This window comes from Protomyctophum parallelum, assembly GCF_964188405.1.
Source record: "Protomyctophum parallelum genome assembly, chromosome: 17".
NCBI classification, from domain to species: Eukaryota; Metazoa; Chordata; class Actinopteri; order Myctophiformes; family Myctophidae; genus Protomyctophum; species Protomyctophum parallelum.
This window is the reverse complement of record NC_139719.1, coordinates 17,042,074-17,062,234: the sequence shown is the minus strand read 5'-3', so window position 1 is coordinate 17,062,234 and position 20,161 is coordinate 17,042,074. Positions and strand designations below refer to the sequence as shown.

Sequence of the window (20,161 nt, the reverse complement as noted above, 5' to 3'; positions counted from 1 at the left end):
TCTTTCTATTCCTGGAAAGTGAGCAATGGCATTATGTCACTGGAACTACAACAATCTATCACATGGAACGTATTATTATTATTATCCTTTGTGAAATGATAAAGGTGTTGTAAGAGATATGTGTTAAAATAGCTCTAGTAATCATTGATATATTGTTTGTCTCCATATCCAGTCCTATAACTCACATAGGATACATACAGAATATAAGTGAGACTGTAAGGGAAACTGGAAGACATTGAACTAAAACACAAGCTGATACATCTTTGCAGGGTTCTCTCTCCTTTTAGGATGGAATTTGTAACCTACATGTACATTTATTTCTGTTTACCAAAGAGATTGTGCGATGGGCAGACTCCTAGTACTGTTTACTGTACATTTTAATTATATACAGTTACGTTGGAGAACGATGTATCCATGAGTAACTGTCTATTTGTGTATATGTATTTATTATATATATACACTTTTGTGAGTGTCTTGTAAGCCTGTGCAGGCTGGGCATCTTATGCTGTAGGACATTTTAATAAAAACTCTAAACTCTCTATACTAAGAAAAACAAAACGGGAAGAAAAAACAACCTTTCGTAATAGCATTTTTTATATCCACCATATAACTAAAAACCTGATACGAGGAAAAATAAACAAAATAAAAGTTTACATCAGGGTCCTCCATTTTCAATTCATCCGAACATTTAATGACATACAAATTTTAGTTGTATGATACAACTAAAATTGTCTAAATGTAAACTACAGCAAATCTGGGGAATCTGTAACATGGCAGAATACAGTAGCCTACATTTGGTCTGGCTACACCTATACTGTTCTATGACAAAATAAATTCCAAGCATTCAAGAACAATGAATGAGACAAAATAATAAATCATCTAAATGTAAATTCAGAGTTCAGCTGTTTTACTATAAAATAACACATCACAATTATTTGGGTTTCTCTCCAGTGTGAATTCTCTGGTGTCTTTTAAGGTTGGACATTGTAGAGAAGTGTTGTCCACACTGATCACATCCATAGGGTTTCTCTCCAGTGTGAATTCTGTGGTGGCTTTTAAGGCTGGACATTTTAGAGAAGTGTTTCCCACACTGATCACATCCATAGGGTTTCTCTCCAGTGTGAATTCTGTGGTGGCTTTTAAGGCTGGACATTTTAGAGAAGTGTTGTCCACAATGATCACATCCATAGGGTTTCTCTCCAGTATGAATTCTCCGGTGTGTTTTAAGGTTGGTTATTTGAGAGAAGTGTTGTCCACACTGATCACATCCATAGGGTTTCTCTCCAGTATGAATTCTTTGGTGTGTTTTAAGGATGTTCATTGTAGAGAAGTGTTGTCCACACTGATCACATCCAAACGGTTTCTCTCCAGTGTGAATGCTCTGGTGTATTTTAAGGCTGGACATCATAGAGAAGTGTTGTCCACAATGATCACATCCATAGGGTTTCTCTCCAGTGTGAATTCTCTGGTGGCTTTTAAGGCTGGACATTTGAGAGAAGTGTTTCCCACACTGATCACATCCATAGGGTTTCTCTCCAGTGTGAATTCTGTGGTGGCTTTTAAGGCTGGACATTTTAGAGAAGTGTTGTCCACAATGATCACATCCATAGGGTTTCTCTCCAGTATGAATTCTCTGGTGTGTTTTAAGTTTGGACATTGCAGGGAAGCGTTCACCACACTGATCACAGAAGTGGTGTTTTTGCTTAGCCACGCTTCTTTGTTCATTCACCTCTGGTAGAACAGGGAAGCCAGACTGATGATGCAACACTGCATTTGAAACAAAGACAAAGGAAATGTGTTTTAGACTAGAGGACACTATTACTGGAATGAATATAGCGAAAACTAATTAACACTTCTTTTTAGACAATTCTAATAATAAAACAAAACTAATAAACATGTGTAGCACCCCAACAGCCTGGCTCACTGGGGTGTGTTTGAGTTCGTAATAATGGACCCAGACAACGTTTTAAACCAAAAGGGAAAAAACACTTTACTTGTTTTTTGTCTTTTTTTAGTTTTTAAACGATATAAAGAATCCCTTCTTTTAAATGTGAAAGTGTGTTTTGAAAGTAACAAAAATCATAAACAAAATAACTAAAGAAAAGAAAAGACAGATCTTATGAAATACTAGACAAGGCTTAGTGACCTTTTAAAATAATAAAATACACAATACTCAAAATATTACAACAACTATCAATTATAGCTGGTATACTTATGTGAACTCTTTGATAACACAAATGAAATACTATCTAACCCAATTCCTTTCAATTGTTTTCAAAAACCTAAACTGTTCCCTATCTCTCTCCCTGACTATGAAACCCAAATGTAGTTGTAAAGTTACCTTTAAACCATGAACTTAAAGCATAACACTGAACCTTAGATTGAAAGGGACGTTACATGTAAACAGACTGTGGGCCCACACACACATACGCACGCACGCACACACACACTACGTTGCAGGCCTGTGCGTCGTCACTCCCGCGATGCGATGATTCCGGTCCCCGCAGCAGCTCCAAACAGACACAGTTCAACTCACAGTTTGTTGTAGACTCAGTACTGGCAATGACAAACGTTTCAAACGGCAACACAAGCCGGGCTCCCGGTACGGAACAGTCTTCTCCAAGCCGACGTCTCGACAATCGCGACTGGTGTTCTCCGTCCAGTAGACTCCAAGCTCGTAATAACAAACGCTGAACTCTCTCGTCAGCAACGTTTGCGCACCGTAAACGTCTCTTCCACTACACGCACATGATGTCCAACAGTAAGCATGTACTGGTGTTTGTTCAGAAAACGTCAATAACAAACTATTTAAATGTTGTACAGTTCTTAAATCTTTCTCTCTCCAAAACCGTCTCTCCTCGTTCCTCCTCCCTCCTTTTTCTTTCTCACTTCCTCCTTCCTCCTCCCCAAAACCCACAGCCAATTACCGTCGGTGGTACTCACTAAAACCTTTTTTGTCCAATCTTGAACACCCACACATTCACACACATTCACACAACATAAAACCAAGTCTTTGCTTAATTTAAAGGATAACTTAAAAGATTCAGTTTAACCCCTTGTTTTCCACCCGGGCTACACATGACTAGATTAAAAAAGCATCCTTATCCCATATAAACACAGTAAGTAACTTACAGAGGTGTTGGTGATCATTGGGTCCTCCCTGTTTAGCAGAATTGTTTGTGCTGTGGTCGAGAGAGTTCATTTTCAGCTGAAGTCTGGAGTCAGATGTGATCAGAAATGATTATTTTGCAGGAGTTGAGAACTGACAACTACACACTATTCTTATACTAGAGAGCCTGAGGTGGAACCACTAACTGATTGACCAAAGAGGATAACAATAGAATCATCAGCCACCAATCACAACGTACGGTAACACACTGCTGCATGTGCTCCACCCCTCACTGACTCCTCCCCCAGGTCATGCTATTATGCAACATTCTAGAAATAAACTGGTATTACTGTGATATTGCTTTGTAAGCTTCATATTTAATTAATCTAAACTATATAGGTTGGGGTTTATTTGCAGAGGGTTTAAAAGGGCTGGGCTACATTCATTCAGGGTATCCCCTAGCTTGCTGTAAGGTTGGCGTATCTGAGGCGGCCAAGAGTTTGAAGGCATGGCTTTCCTAAATGTATCAGCATACTGGCTGCCTGGTGAATTAGTAAATGTTTCAGCATACTGGCTGCCTGGTGAATTAGTAAGTAGAAATGTATCAGCATACTGGCTGCCTGGTGAATTAGTAAGTAGAAATGTATCAGCATACTGGCTGCCTGGTGAATTAGTAAGTAGAAATGCCCTTATTCCATGCTGCTGTGCTCCTCCTCCGGCATGCCAGCCAAATGTATGGTATAGTATATCTTGGTTGTTTATAATATGATGTGGAGTTTTAATGAGTATTTTAAAAGAATAACTACTTTGTGTACAAAAGGAAAAGAGAATACAATTCCTTTGTTTGAAATCTCAAAATGTCTTATTTCCATGCTCAACCTTGGTCACACGAACCTGTGCTTTCTATTGTTAAAGAGGAAACAATGTGGCGTAGTATAGTAGGAGTATAGCATTGAGTATATTTTATTATTATTCCCTCAAAAGTCCCCCCTGCTACACATTGATGTATGGACATAAGTACATCCTATAGACTGTGAATGTGAGTAAAGTCAAAGCAGGAGTGAGCATAAATCTAAAAGAACCGACACTGTCAGAGATAGAATATAGAAAACATTATTATCGTAGTTCCAACAAGGTAATTGTGCTTTGCACAAATCAGGAAACAGATATAAAGTCATAACTAAATCATAACTGGTAAGTGTTTTGGGGTTTTTGAAGTGTCCACACTTCCACAGCCCTCCTAAAGAGACACAGACCCGAGTGTAGGAAAAAGTGTAGTGTACCATTTTTTTTTATCTTGAGCATTAGTGAGGAGCTGAGGACAAATTATTATGAGGATAGGTTGAAAATGGGTCAAGTCATCCTTTAAGTCAGTGGTTCCTAAAGTGGGGTCCAGGGACCCCCCAGGGGTCCTTGAGGAAGTTCCAGGGGGTCCCCAGCTAAATGATAGTTATAGGAACCAAATGGACCCTTATGGGTCTGTAACTCAGATAGAATGGAACCAAATGGACCCTAATCGGTCCATGTGGTTCCATTTGTACACTCTCAGAGTTAAAATTAACATTGATTTTACAATATAAATTGGGGGTTCTTCCAGAGATAGAAATGCCATTAAATGGGGGTCTGTAGACTAATGCATGTCAAACTGGGGGTCCTTGACATTATAAACGGGTTGAGAATCACTGCTAGAGTGAAAATCTTCTCTTATGGGGGTCCTTGGCATATCTTTTCAAATGGGGGGTCCGCGGGCTAATTAGTGTCAATTTGGGGGTCCTTGACATGAAAAGGTTTAGGAACCACTGTAACTATTTGCTTCCCACCACTGGCACTCACTGTCTATTACAAATGACACAAGGATTAGTGCATGGCCTTGGTGGAGATCAAAGAAAGAAAAAGGAAAAACAGTGATAGTAAAGTTATCCTCTGTCTCTCTCTGGTGGTAGCATGGCTACATGGAGTCATGGACAGCTAATGCACCACTGTTGATTTATTTAATACCCTCTAATTTAGTGTGGGTTACTGGGTTTATAGAAACATTGGTTTTTAATGAACTGTTTGATTGATTGATTGAAATATTTATTAATAGTTTGCAGAATTACAGTACATTCCAAGCACAAACTCAATACAAAGACTGTTAACTGAGTGGACGACCCAATTAAGCATTACACTTGTTTAATCCACCATGTTCAATTAATCAACATTGTATAGTACTACTGTATATGGTACCGTATATACATATTTTACAGGCTGATCGCTATTCATTTTCAGAAGAAATCTTGGTTTGTGTAAATAAATCGGTCAAATCCTTTGTCATGACTAAACAAAGCCTGTGTGTAAATAAATCCGTCAAATCATGTCATGACTCTAAACAAAACCTGTCAAACTGGTTGTTCGTGACACACACATGCACGCACGCACACACAGTAGCAGCCAGCCTATCGCTACCTACCGCACCTCCCTGCCAAGGTGACTCAACCAGTCCATTACCTGTTGTTCGCCCTCCCAGAGGAGCACCCGAGTGGAATGAGGAAGAGAGAGAGGAGAATATTATGGAAGGAATCAAGGAAACACGCAGACAACAACTCCTACTGGAAGAAGGGTCATGACAACAGGAAATAAACACAAGAACAAAACACACAAGTCACCATCATCACATCACTGACTGTCTGAGTGAATTATATTTATCAAAGAACCTATTCAGAGTGCTATCATATATCACAGACACAGTCTAGCGAGAAATATTTTAGATTTCAGATTGGTTCCCACACACCGAGCGCGTTTTTCGGATTTCTAGCGGCGTTTCTCCATCGGTTTCCCCGAAAACGCGTCCAGTGTGTCCCTGTCCCTGCACGTCGGGAGGGATGCGTGGCGGTGAAGGTCGGTGCGCTCGGTTCCTGGAGCGCCACCAGAGCGCGCTGAGCTTCCTGCTGCTGCTCTGCGGCTACGCGCTGTACCTGCTGGTGGGCGCCGGGGTCTTCTCCGCCGTGGAGCTGCCCTACGAGATGGAGCTACGCCGGGAGATGGACGCCGTGCGCCGGGACTTCCTCCAGGACAACGGCTGCGTGTCCGAGGAGCGCCTGGACGAGCTGCTGACCCGCGCCCTGGAGGCCAGCAACTACGGGGTGTCCGTGCTGGATAACGACACCAAGGCCAACTGGGACTTCGTGTCCTCGTTGTTCTTCACCAGCACCGTGCTGACCACCACAGGTGAATTAAATGAGCGAGTGATTGAGTGAGTGCGTGCGTGCGTGAATTAAAGTAAACTCTGAACACATGATTCACATCACATGTAACCAAATGGACACGTATTAAATGATTTACACCAGGTGGAAATTAACTAAGTAGGCCTACATTTATAGAAGCCCATTCTACTCACACTTGTCAGTTACTTTGTTGCTACTTTAGTATATTTTGATTATTATTACAAAACATACACCACTTCAGCCCTATCTGAAAATAGCTGATTGATTGGCTATTTTCAAAATATTTTAATACAGTACACTTATTGATACCTTCCAACATTCTGCACAATGAGTACTTTTACTTTTAGGCCTATTTTAAGTATTTTGATGGCAGTACTTTTGTACTTTTACTGTACTGTACAGTACAGTACAGTAAACTGTACTTTTTACTGTAAATTTACTGTACTGTACCCAATGTTGATTACCTGACTTTTACTTGTTTCTACATTGCAGTAGCCTAGATAGGCCTACTTTTACTTCCACCACTGAATTAATGTAACCACATGTAATTGATTGGTTAACCTGAGGAATGTACTGTGTATAGGCTATACTAATGCCATTTATTGTGTGTTTCCTTATTTGCTTGATGTTTTAAGCACCTTGAATTGCCTTGTTGTGAAATAAACTTGCCTTGCCTTACTTATTAATGTCAATATTGGCCAATAGTGGTTATTTTATTATAACCAACAGATCAACGTTTATATAGGCCCAGTTGCTCATTCAAAAAGTCAAGAAATCCCATGTTTTGTTTCCGTAACATTTCTTCAGATCCGGAATACCAGGGCTATATCACAATAGCTATTCTACCTGTTGAGTTCTTCAGTTACATAACTGTATAGGCTACTAGTTACATAAAGAACACATACATGGGGTAACTTACATTTGTTTCTAATTGTTTGGAAAACAGCACAATAAAATAATTTAATCATTCCCCCCCCCCTTGTTTTCCTGGTTACAATATTGAAAAGCTATGGGGTTATTGATTCAACCGCAGTGGTGACAGCAGCACAAGCTGAGGTGTGGCCAAACCTGACAGCCTCAAATATCAAAGGACAGGAAACACTTAATAACATAAGGCCTAGGGCCCTAGGCTATTAGTAAAGGTATCACAATGGAAACAAGTCTCCAGGACCCTTTGTGTTATCCTTTTAGCTCAAATGTCTGACTGTACCATGTGCTGTCTCCATTTCTGTCTAATTGCGACAGAAGGTCGCAGTAGTTAACTATGGAATCATGCGTTTTTCGTCACTCAAAATCCCCATACATAATAACTGGGTGGGGCATTCATTTCCAACTTGCAACGTTCCAAAGTAGGCCAGTGCCCGCTCTAGTTATTTAAACAATTAAACAATTCCAAGACACACCAATTCAGTGATGACCAAAAAACGTCTAGGAAATGATTAGTAATAATACACAAATAATATAAATAATAATATAAGAAGAAGCAATGGCGTGAAAGTGAAGTTACTAACTTTAAAAAAACTGGCTTGAGACAACTTGGAAATTAAATGTGTTTGAACAAGCAAATTTGAACATTGCTTCCACATCCACACCATGCCTTACCCATTTGAAATCCATGCAACCATGTACACATTATCAAAAATACATTTCTACCAAAACACAGTGTGTGTGTGTGTGTGTGTGTGTGTGTGTGTGACCTAAACTAAAATGTTAATGTTACAGGGAATGAATAGGGACAGAGCCCTGACGCCAATCTATGCTTCATATATCTATGCTCAATTATGCTGAATAAATATATATTCTAAATTCACTCACTCAAATTCACTCAGACACTAAGAGTTGTCTGACTGAACTCTATTTAGGGATTTGCCAGCGGGTTGGCTTTGTACAGGAAGACCCTGAGATCCAGGTCTCGCATAATTCCCAACAGTGTGAGAGTCTCTAATGCAGTAATCCAATATGCTTCCCTTGAATGGGTGAGTTGTTTGGTGCGTGTGTGCGTGCGTGCATGCATGCGTGCATGCGTGCGTGCGTTAATGGACATACCTCCAACACAGCTCTGGACTATCATGTCATTATTACAGGCTCTATACGGCGCTGCTATCCTATCATTTACATGTCATGGAGATTGCCTAGAATTTGAAGGTGCTATCATGTCTTTATTCCAACGTCCCATTGGTCTGACTGGCCCCATTACTAACCATATCCATAACCTCACATTGTATGACTGTTAAACTAACGGTCGGAATAATGGGATGTTTGAAAATTGGAATTATGAGTGGAGTGGACCCTGGATTGCAACCAGGCTGTCCTGCATGAGAGACCCTTTCTACCACCAAGCCAAGAGGCAGTCCCTGCCAGGGGAGATAATGTACTTATGAGCTTGACTACTTTGTACAGTGGTTAAAAGACAACAGACACAATAATCAAATACGCAGGTCAGGTGACGGGTCACTATACAAACATTAACTATAACATAAGACCCGACACCCGGGTCTACATTTTTCAATGGAATTATAGAGAGACCATCTCCAACCACCGCAGATATAAGTGTTCGTTATATTAACATACTCTACATACAGATTGGTTAAACTAATGTCTATATTCATTAAAATAAGTTCTGTATTGCAACTTTAAGCACTGTTGAGAAAAGTTAAAAAAAAATCAATTCAAACATAAGAGTGTGTGTGAGAATTGACTTGTTGTATTTACAGTAACGACAGTTAGTGTTGGAGTGGACCACAATGGAAACAAACTTTTGGCTTTTTTGTGATTTGGATCCACGTTGGCGATTCTTATTTGTTATGTTCTGTATTGGTATTTTATTGATGACAATATATATATTTATATTTTTTGGTTCTATTCTACAGTGGGAACAGTAATTTAATCTGACGACCTCCGTGACATTATGCCGTGTGTGTTTCACGTAGGTTACGGCCACAGCGTGCCCCTCTCCGACGGAGGCAAGGCCTTCTGCATCCTCTACAGCCTCCTGGGCATCCCCATGACGCTGCTGTTCCTCTCGGCCGTGGTGCAGAGGATCATGATGCACGCCACCCGCCGCCCGGTGTCCTACCTCCACCGCCGCTGGGGCGTGGCCCGCTCCCGTCTGGCCGCCGTCCACGCCATCTGCCTGGCCTCCGTCATGGCCCTGTTCTTCCTCTTCATCCCCGCCGGGATCTTCATGACCATGGAGAAGGACTGGAGCTTCCTGGAGGCCCTGTACTTCTGCTTCATCTCGCTGACGACCATCGGCCTGGGGGACTATGTCCCCGGAGAGACCCACAGCCGGGAGAACAACCCCCACCCGCTGCTCTACAGGCTAGGCATCACAGGTGAGCACAACCCCCACCCGCTGCTCTACAGGCTAGGAGAGCAGGTGAGCACAACCCCCACCCGCTGCTCTACAGGCTAGGAGAGCAGGTGAGCACAACCCCCACCCGCTGCTCTACAGGCTGGGAGAGCAGGTCGTCCAATGATCCATGGGTCGGTGGTTCGAATCCCGGCTCCTCCTGTCTACATGTCGAAGTGTCCTTGGGCAAGACACTGAACCCCAAATTGCTCCCGATGTGCTGGTTGGTACCTTGCATGGCTTCCGCCGCAATCGGTATATGAATGTGTGTGTGAATGGGTGAATGTAATGCACAATCTATGTAAAGCGCCTTGGATAAAGGCGCTATATAAATGCACCATTTACCATTTACTGAGCGTTTTTATTTACACGTCGTTCAAGAGGACTTCTTCTGCAGCGATTTAGGCTGGGCGACATTTGTCGCTGTCGGAGAGAAACCTCTTATCTCTTATATTCTATAACCTTTTGTGTCTTAAAAAAACCCTTTTTATTTTGTAAAATGAATGCCCTACTTGGTCACACCACAGCGTCACACAAAACCATACAGTGGCCTTGTGGTTAGAGTGTCCGCCCTAAAACTGGGAGATCGGCATTCGATCCCCGGCCGGGTCATACCAAAGACCCTAAAAATGGGACCCAATTCTTCCATGCTTGGCACTCAGCATCAAAGGGTTGGATTTGGGGGTCAAATCAACTAATCAAATGATTTCCGAGCGTGGCACGGCTGCAGCTCACCGCTCCAAGAGATGGGTCAAATGCAGAGAACAAATTTCACTGCGGTAACGTGTGTGTGACAAATCTATGACTTTGACTTGACTTTGAGCATCAACAGTAGCAGATCTACAAGCTCAAAATGTGGCGTGAAGCTACGTGTTTTGAGCTTGTCGATCTTACTACTTTTGCTGTTTTTGAATATGAATCCTGAAAAGAAACACTCCCGGAAATGATGTTTCCACCCGACAGAGACAATATGTTATCGATATGGCACGGCTGTGGCCCATGAGGTACAGTGACTGCTCTTCCTGGCTTCGGCTGTCGCAAAACATCAACCGAGCGAGTCAGTGAACTGCTCCCGATGAGTGTGCTTCCTTGCATGGTTGTCTCCAACACTGACCATACCTGCCGCTGACTGCTGTGTGAATGTGTGAATTCAAAGCACACGTGGTAAAACACACGATTTTGAAGAAGAAGTGGTTTTCAACCAGTGGTCTGGGGACCACCAGTGGTCCTCTTGAGGGGGTTCCAGGTGGTCCCCAGCTTAATGATGGAGAGTTGGTAAGCAAATGGATCTAGAGAGCGTAAAAGGCTCTCAACCGTTAAATTATTGTTAAACATCTGCATTACTTAATTAATTACAAGAAGTCTACACAATTAGAGAATGTAGAATAATTGTTATTTTGATCAACGTTTACACTGTTTATCTCTCCTATCGTACCAACATCAATACAGCATGGAATTGTGGACAAAATCTTATGCAAAATTGTGGGTCTGAGAGGCTAAATCTCATCAAATGGTGGTCCGTGGCTCAAATGCCGAATAATAATGGTCCTTCATATGAAAAGGGTCACTGGCTTAACCCATTTTGACCTGAAAATGGTCAAAAAGGTCTTCTACATCCTGACAGTTTTCTGAAAAAACTATGTTTCTATGTCAGTCGTTCTTCGATTTTTCAAAAATAGCAGACCTACAAGTTCTATGAGCTTGTAGATCTGCTATTTTTCAATAGCTAAAGCATAACATAATGCTAACACCAAAAGGGGTTCCCGCCCAGTATGGGTTAAAGTGTTACTGTAAGTGGAGTTGTCTCTCTCTCATCCAAACTGTATACTGTTCTTCATTGGATTTCCCGTTCCTCCTCCTCCAGTCTACCTCCTCGTGGGCCTGGTGTGCATGCTGGTGGTGCTGGAGACCTGCTGCGAGCTGCCTCAGATGAAGAGCCTGCGCCGGAGGTTCTACCGCGAGAAGAGCACCAGGGAGCTGCACTCCGAGACCGCCACCATCGTGGAGCAAGAGCACGTGGCTGACGACGAGGACGAGGACGACAGCGACGGCCCCCCGGACCACCACGCCCACACGCCGGTCATCTCGTCCGTGTACGTCCCCAGGGGCGGCGACCACCACGCCCACACGCCGGTCATCTCGTCCGTGTCCCAGCAGGCCGCCTCCCTGCGGCAGCAGGAGAGCGACGACAAGGCCTTCCCCACGACGGCGTACATGTCGACGGCTAACACGGTCAACGGCAAGCTGAGCTGAGTGTGTGATGTGATGGCCATGCAGTCACGTTCTGCACACACACACTTTAGCCCCCTGCCCTTTTTACCCGTCTGTAAAAAAATACAGACAATGAATTTACTCTGGTGAAAGAAAGGCAAATTCCCCCCATGTCCATATGCCTTATCCAAGAATTGCCTTTTTCCAAATTCTCTGGAACTCGAACGCAGCATTTTGCATTGAGAGAATTTGTGTAGAAATCCAATGTCGTACGCCTTCAATAGATAAAGAGTGCAGGCTACAAGCTTTCGGTGTGTCGCAGCGCGACACGTTGTGAGCTTGTCGATCCACCATTTTCATACATTTTGGCTAAAAGTGCCCTTTTTTTGAGAATTTCAGCCCCTGCCTCTCTGGTCTCTGGTGATGGTCATATACTGGTCAGAGGGACTGTTCTGATGTCTGCTGAGTAGACTAAGGAACTTACTAAGGAAGAGTAATGCCTTACTACTTACTTATAGTTATTACTCCTTTCAAAAGTAACTAATAATAATACATTATTTACTTGGTATCAGGAATAACTAGTTGCATTACATATTACAGTATATTACCAAAGTACTTTTCCGTTATGTGTGCTACGTACAGTCGTAAACATTACGTTGTGTTGCTCAAAAAGAACAGATCTGCAAGCCATCAATGTGTGACATCGCAACATGTTGATAGCTTGTAGATCTTTTCTTTTTCACATGTCTCAACCTCCTTCTAGGAGTCTAAATTATAGGCGCAATAGTCAATCTCAGTAATAAAAACGAATCTATTTCATTGTAACTTAATATAAGTAGTAAGTTACTTAACATACTAACTAAGTATTGCAATATAGTATAGTTTGGGCAGTTGTAATAGGTCCTAGTCACTGGAGAAAGTAATAGAGTACAGCAGGGGTACTCAACTGGCGGACCGCGGTCCCCGACCGGACCGCGGACCACCTCTTTGCGGACTAAGTTAATAATATAAATAACATCAGATGGTACATTTCTCATGTGAAATTGCTGCAAAGGCCCCCAAAATGTCCCCCAAGGGCCCCCAAAATTCTGGCGCGCGCTTGGCGCGCGCAGTGTGGCCTGCCAGGGCGTATAACTCCCGGCCTGATTTGGAGTTCCACTCCGGGCCTGTACTCTGCACCCCATTATTGGTTGGGTGGAAGGCGATCTGATTTGTATAAGCTTGGCTTGACCATACTAAACGGGCATAGAGCCTCGCTCTCCGATGGACGCCGCGCATGGGACCGGACCTCGGTCTTATTCCAAAAAATATTTGTGGACATTTGATCTACACGTTTGTGTGTATGTTTGAGCATGCATTGTACTCTTAATTTATACTCGGTTGCGCTTTGTGAGCTTGTAGATCGGCTATTTTTGGCGCGCGACACCGCCGGTGCGCGAGGAAATCTAACAGGGCTTTCATGTGTCTATGTGTCATCATACAGTGACAGCACAGGCCAGCATGCACTCACTGAGTCACCTCGAGGCCCTTTAAAGAGCACTTTGCCTCCATACACCTGTGCCAACACTAACAGACATTGCAGTGAAAGGGGCCGCCGCCCCGCTGGCTCTCTCTCTCTCTCTCTGGATGGCGCTGATTAACCGGCGTTCTCCGGTTCCTCCTCCCGTCCATCCACTCCCTGCCCTGTAAAGACCCTGTAATCTGCATCACAAGAGGAAGGGCCGCGGTCCCAAACAGAAGGGAAACCCCCAGGACTCGGCACATCCTGGCAACGTCATGAAACTAAAAAAACAAAACAAAAACTGTATCCCAAAGTGGCACAGAGTGTTCTCCTTTTTGCCTGTGAAGACTTCCTGTGCCGTTATCTACAAGGGCATTTTGCATAGGAAAATGTCCCTCTTGGCCACGTCGGCCTCGCAAAGTGCCTGAGATGGAAATAGGCCTGCAGCAGGTCTCCTCGTCTAATAATGTGAGTGTGGATTCCAAGGGATGACAAAAGGGAAAACAAAACAGGTTGTTTTAAGGGCACGGTCACACCGCACTATTATTCTACCTATGAGGGTGGATTCTGCCAATTTCAATGGGAATGGAGTGGATTTCTGCAAAATGACGCTCCATTCCCATTGAAATACAAGGGCAGAATCGGCCCTCATAGGTGGAATAAAAGTGCAGTGTGACCGCGCCCTCTCTCTTTGTTTCCTGGGTTTGATTTATACACTGTATACCAGAGATTGGCTTTTCTGCATCCATAAGCTCTTGACTGGGTATGGTATGATCTATTTGAACACTAGAGGGCAGCACTTTCATTGTGTGTTGTGTTGTTTTATTTAGCCATAGATAATATATTTATATAGGGAGCGTTTTTAGCAGTAGTAAACACACACATGATTGATTTTCCTGAGAAGACTCTTAATTAGTGAAGGAATTCAGTCAGAGAATGAAAATGTAAAAAAAGAAACCTCATTGTTTTGAGGTTATATTTGACTTCAGACACTTTTCCATGCCAAATATCCATAGCCTCTGGCTGCATAAAGCAACATGGCTTAAAGAAAAACAAAACACATGCATTGTAAACTGTCAGACATGCTATTTATGAACATTTCTGACAATAATCTTATTTACCCATGAATAACCGGGAAAGCATCTGTGTCTATTTAAATTTTAGCTAAAAAGCATTTTATACTTTGGCTATTGAAAAATAACAGATATAAAAGCTCATAGTGCATCACTTCATGCCGCTCTAATGAGCTTGTAGATTTGCTATTTTTGGTGCAAATCTTTTAATATATATTTTGAACTTACAACTTTTGTAATATATAAATAAAACCTTCAAATGAAGAAGTTTGAGAACCCTGATTATAGCAACATCCGTTTTTCTGAAAACTGTTTCAGAAAAACAGACATTTTTCAGAATCGGCCTCCAGGCTTAATGGGTTAATTTAATTTCACTTAATTTTTACATTTTCCCAACTGGCCTCCCTGTGAAAGCCCCCTTTGTGAAAGCATGTGGGTCATAGCATAGTAAACCACTGAATCAGTGGATAAACCTGCTTGAAAACAAACAAAAACCGGACAAAATCTATTTTGGCCAGAGATATGACAATCTGTGTTTTCATAGAATCTGTTTTAAAGTTTGGGTGGTGCCTTTTTTTCACACGGCCAATATGCACAAAGTACAGTACAAATGGTTGTTTCATAATCTTTGAAGTGTGTGTATAAACAACATTGCAATAAGATTACGAGTTAAAGTATTTCCCTGAACAAATGTAAATAAATCCTGGATTGCTGACCTAGCATGACCAGAGCAATTTATAACCGGACACGTTTGCTTTCCGTGCAAACAATACACCAAACCATTCAACAGCATCTTTATATAAACAAGAGTATTTTATTAACAGCATATTCACAGAATTTCAAGACAAATTATACACACACACACACACACACACACACACACACGCATAGACACAAGTGGGTACACACACACATACTGTACAGTACATGCACATGCACACATACATGCACCCGTATGATCACACACACACTGTCCCACAAAGTTCTTCACACACAAATACTAGGGCTAGACAATACAGTATATATTGATATAGTGATATGAGACTAGATATCGGTTGGGATTTTGGATATCGTATAATATTGTGATACATGACATAAGGGGCCGTGTCCACAAAGAGAGCCTTCTGAGTTGGGCAGTGCCAGTCTGCCATGCATTTCTATAACGGTAAAGACTCTTCCGCGTGCCCGAGCCCTATGGGTGCACCAAGCGTTACAATAGTTTGTTTTACTTTAGGAGAGGAGCGGAAAAGCGCTGCTCTTTTGATCTTCCTGGCTGGGTCTGACAAGCCGGTTATTTACCATGAGAGTCCATGATTACATCGTTTCAGCTAAAGCTATTTGTACATCGATGAGGACATTCAAGCATAGCCCTGGAACATGACTCTCGTATTCATACGAGAGTCATGACGCAACTTCACCCTGGTTTTTGCAGACGCTACATTTACAAATAATTAAAATATATAAACATTCGCATTTCAAATATAAAGTACTCACAAAGTGTCCCACGGGTGTTAGTTAGTAGCAGCGCCAGCGATTAGAATTTCTGCATCCTGCGTTGTTTAATAAAAAGCATTTTTATCCGAGGTGTTATTTTGCCATTGGCTTTCAACTACGCGCCCCTATCGGTCGGGAGGAGGGTGGCACTCGGTGTGTTCGATATAGGTAGGCTGACCGCCCTGCCAATACAGACTAATAGGCGAGTGCGCTCCCGGTGTGCAACTGTGGATTTCCCAAACGAACCCCGTTTGAAAAAAGTAGGCGGGGAGCTCGGACAAAAATGCTTTTTATTAAACAACGCGGGACGCAGCAATTCTAATCGCTGGCGCTGCTACTAACTAACACCCGTGGGACACTTTGTGAGTACTTTATATTTGAAATCTGAATGTTTATATATACGGAAATCTTGTAAATGCAGCGAGCGCAAAAAACAGGGCAAAGTTACTGCATGACTGTCATGATAATCATCATGGCAGTCATGTTCCAGGGCTAATTCAAGCACAGCTGTGGTTGGTCGGTTTGAACCGATAACCTATCTTAGTAAACACTGCATGTGCATGAACGCTATAGAGCGCCGAAGTCTGACGTAATTCACGCATCCATTCCTACCTGGATCATGATTTTTTTCCCGCCCCATTCTGAATACCCATAGACGTGTTTAATTAATATCGCCTCATATAAGAAATGTACGTGTTCCAAAAATAATACTGTATGGATATGAGGCGTCATACTGACTGGCGAGAAAGCATTAACGTTACCGCAGTTACCGTTACTGTTTTCTGCCAGACACAGACTATCAGATTAGTCTTGATACAAGACTAATGTCAGGATTTCGGTACTCTTATTGACATGACGTCCAAAGCTGCACCCCTACGCTCATCAGGCGTTCTCTGTGGATACGGCCGCTAAGCATCGTCTTTTCCTGAGTTTAACCACCTTGACCGCATGAACCCTGTGGGAAAACATCCGATACGTTGTTGTTGTGAGCTTGCAGATCGGCTATTTTTGGCGACGAGATTTGGTGTTGATGAAGGAACGAAAGTAGAAGACGGACCTAGCATACAGCCCTGTTGGACTCCAGTCCACTAAGGGTTTAAGTGGTTAAGCTGGTTTCAAAACTGGTCAAAAAATGTTCAGCAATAGCAAAGAAATTGCCAATCAATCTCACAATGCATCACGATGCAATTATGAGCTCGTTGATCTCGTCTATTTTAATATTTTTGAACATTGTTTTGAAAAATTTAAAAGATTGATGTTATCGTCACAATATCGACATTGAGGTATTTGATAAAAAAAGATAGTGATATTTGATTTTGTCCATGTCGCCCAGCCCTAACACACACTCAACACGCGTACGCACATGCACACACACACACACACACACACACACACACACACCTGTACATTGAGTCACATTGCACACTGGCCCCATCCTGCAGACCGACCGGTGGTTCGTTCTTAAGTTGGGGTCCCTCAGGGGTTCCTTGAAGAGGGGTTTCCAAATGGACCCTTTACAGGTCTGTAACTCTGAGAGCGTACAACACTGTCTCACTCCCCACAAGCAATATTGAGCCTGGCTCGGCACCGTTCGAGCTATGTCCCGTTATAGGTTCACAGCATCGTAACTTCTATTCCCCAAAAAGTCAACATGCGACTTATTTGTGCCCCCCCTTCAAGTCACCATTTGACATTTGGTCACATTTGTAAAGAATTCAAAAGTCACTATGCCTTTTGGGGGTGAGACAGAGTTGATTTGTACACTCAGACCTATGGGGGTCCTTGGGGGGGGGGGGGGGGGTGGTGGAGGAAGAAAATTAAAATGTTTGAGAACCACTGCTGCAAGAACCACGCATTCCGTCCCATGCCATGTGTGTTCATATGATGTGCGGCTGTTTGGAGCAGCGGGGCCAGAAGGGACGCATGCTGATGACGAGGACGGCGAAGATGAGCAGCGACATCAGGGTGACCACGGACACGTAGCCGGAGTAGGGCAGCGGCGGCTTGTCCGGAGCCTCGGCCGGGATCATGTTGGTCAGGTTCAGCATGTAGCCCAGGGTCCAGCCAGCGTCGCTGCCTCGGATCTAAAAAAGACACAGTTTTTAGGAAGGAAGCAGGGACGTGCACACAGACTGCAAAGGGGGCTTCAGTCTGTAAAACAAGCCTTTCCAGACCACGAATGCAGCATTTATGGTGAAAGAAATGCAAAGAATAGCTGAAATTGTAGATCTGCCATTTTCACAATTTTCGCCCAAAAGTGCCCTCTTAACAGGATTTCAGCCCCTGCCCCTGAAGCCCGCTGATCTTGTACCGTTGTACGTACTGTACTGTAAGGTAAAAGTAGCATTACAACAATGGTAAAAGTAAAACAGAAGGTAAAGTGCCTGTATTCAAAATGGATGGAGCTAGTTCAGGCGGACAACTCAAAGGAGCGCCAATTCCTTATCAGCTGTCAATAATTCACATGTTCACTCCATCCGACTGGGGCGGGCTATAAATTCAGCGGCAAACTCAATGTTTGTTTACTGTACCCAAGTACAGTACTACTTTCCCCATCCTATTTCATCCAGTTTATGGAAGCGAGTTACAGTTGGTCATGTTTCCTTTGTGTAACAAGAACTACTGTAAATAAATGCTAAATACTGTGTGGCAGTGCCACTGAATTGAACTCTTGAAACAAATTATTGTTTATGTTGCAGAGAGTTACATTTGTTGGACTTTATATATATATATTGTTTGATGCTTGATTCAAGTTGATTGATAATTGACTCCATTGTAGGGAGCAACTACCAGCTGTGGGGTGTGGGGGAACATGCCAACAGTGTGAGGGTTTGTTAAGAAAGAGTATTTATCATTGTGTATATTATGTACTTGTAGATAATGGGTTGAATACTTTAAATGTGTACTTGAAATGTGATGTCTCTGGACATTGAGAAGTAACTGGGGTAATTGTGGAATCAATTTAGGGTTGGTATGGTCCGTGGGAGGGGCTTAGCCTATATAAGTATGGAGACTTCCCACTGCCAGGCAGTCAAAGCAGGACTGCAGAGGTGTGAGGACCTAGGGCCAACCTGCCCAGTTGACTGTGTAAATACCTTCGTTCAGTTTTGATGGTCTGTGAAAAGGTGAATAAAGAACCGACTTCTCTGCATCCAAGGTCTCTGTCTGACAGTTTTCTCCAACTTTTGGCTGTTCTTCCTACATGTGCCTTATATTTTCGGCAAACACTACCCACACTATAGGGCAAAGTGTGACATACTGTATTATATTATATACACACACTTTTATCAATGCATTTCCAAAACATTTCCCAAACTTTTCCTGAATATATAACGAAATTTCCAGGCCTATATATTAACAATCATTCGGCACAATAATGAGTCTCATTACTCCTATGTGCAATGCCCAAAGACAGGCAGTGTAGCAACAATAAGGCATAGAATTGTATAATTCGATCCATTCCAAATTCTGTGCCAAATGTTTTGCTACACCACCTGTCCTAGGCCTAGGGCATAGGATCACGCTGCAGCACGTCGTGAGCTTATGTAGATCTGTGTTTTTACTTATCCTAGCCAAAAATAATGCATAGCCAACTATTTGTACAGGACCCTTGATGAATTCCAGGACCCTTGGATACATTTCAAACCTTTTCCAGGGCTGGAATTGACCTCAAATTGACCGTGGGAACCCTGTGTAATAATACTACACCATAACCTTGCAGTCAGTGTTGCATCATGTTGTTGCAACCTCCTCTTTCAACCTTGCGTCCGTATTCTGGCGTGTCATCAAGGTGAGCGGTGCACTTCCAGTAAGTGCCTCCATTTTCGACTACTGTACATTTCCCTGTAATTACTGGATGTTGAAGCAACCCTGGGCCTGCACTTGTGTAGTGTCACTTTGACTTGAATCCTTGGTAAGCATTCGAAGCTTCCCAACTCTGAAATGACTCATTTAAAAAAAAGGCAATTAAGCCACTCATCACCACTGAACCACTTTAGCTTGTGCCGTTTCTGACTCTTATATTGAAGGTACACCTTAAACTGATTACAACTAATAAGGTACTTCATTGCACGTACTTAAGTAGAATTCGGAGCGCTATTACTCTATGATAGTAATTTATTTTTTATTGAGTAGTAGTTTATTGCCAGCTGAGAATAAAAATTAATTCAATATTTATTTTAGATATTTTTTATTACAAGCTTGGATCATTGGGCGTTA

General features: G+C 42.6%; 2 protein-coding genes across 4 annotated transcripts in view; one reads left to right on the top strand and one right to left on the bottom strand.

Moving 5' to 3' along the window:
• The first annotated feature begins 5,654 nt into the window (after positions 1–5,654).
• Positions 5,655–12,171, top strand: LOC310875161 (potassium channel subfamily K member 1-like). Its single transcript, XM_083788291.1, has 3 exons — positions 5,655–6,316; positions 9,243–9,647; positions 11,529–12,171. Exons 1-3 carry the CDS (start codon positions 5,971–5,973, stop codon positions 11,915–11,917), a joined length of 1,140 nt encoding a protein of 379 aa, XP_083644417.1. The 5' UTR covers positions 5,655–5,970; the 3' UTR covers positions 11,918–12,171.
• A 2,958-nt stretch (positions 12,172–15,129) lies between these two features.
• The window catches only part of entpd1 (ectonucleoside triphosphate diphosphohydrolase 1), a 61,456-nt gene continuing 56,424 nt past the window's right edge, over positions 15,130–20,161 (bottom strand). For all 3 annotated transcript variants that reach the window (XM_083788080.1, XM_083788078.1, XM_083788079.1), the window contains exon 10: positions 15,130–18,027. In XM_083788080.1, coding sequence (XP_083644206.1) covers positions 17,821–18,027 — 207 coding nt within the window. In that variant the 3' untranslated portion in view covers positions 15,130–17,820. The remainder of the gene's footprint in view (positions 18,028–20,161) is intronic.

Coding starts and splice junctions, on each gene's coding strand:
- LOC310875161 (XM_083788291.1), top strand. CDS start 5,971: ATGCGTGGCGGTGAAGGTCGGTGCGCTCGGTTCCTGGAGCGCCACCAG. Junction 6,317..9,242: donor CACCGTGCTGACCACCACAG/GTGAATTAAATG, acceptor TGTTTCACGTAG/GTTACGGCCACAGCGTGCCC. Junction 9,648..11,528: donor CTACAGGCTAGGCATCACAG/GTGAGCACAACC, acceptor CTCCTCCTCCAG/TCTACCTCCTCGTGGGCCTG.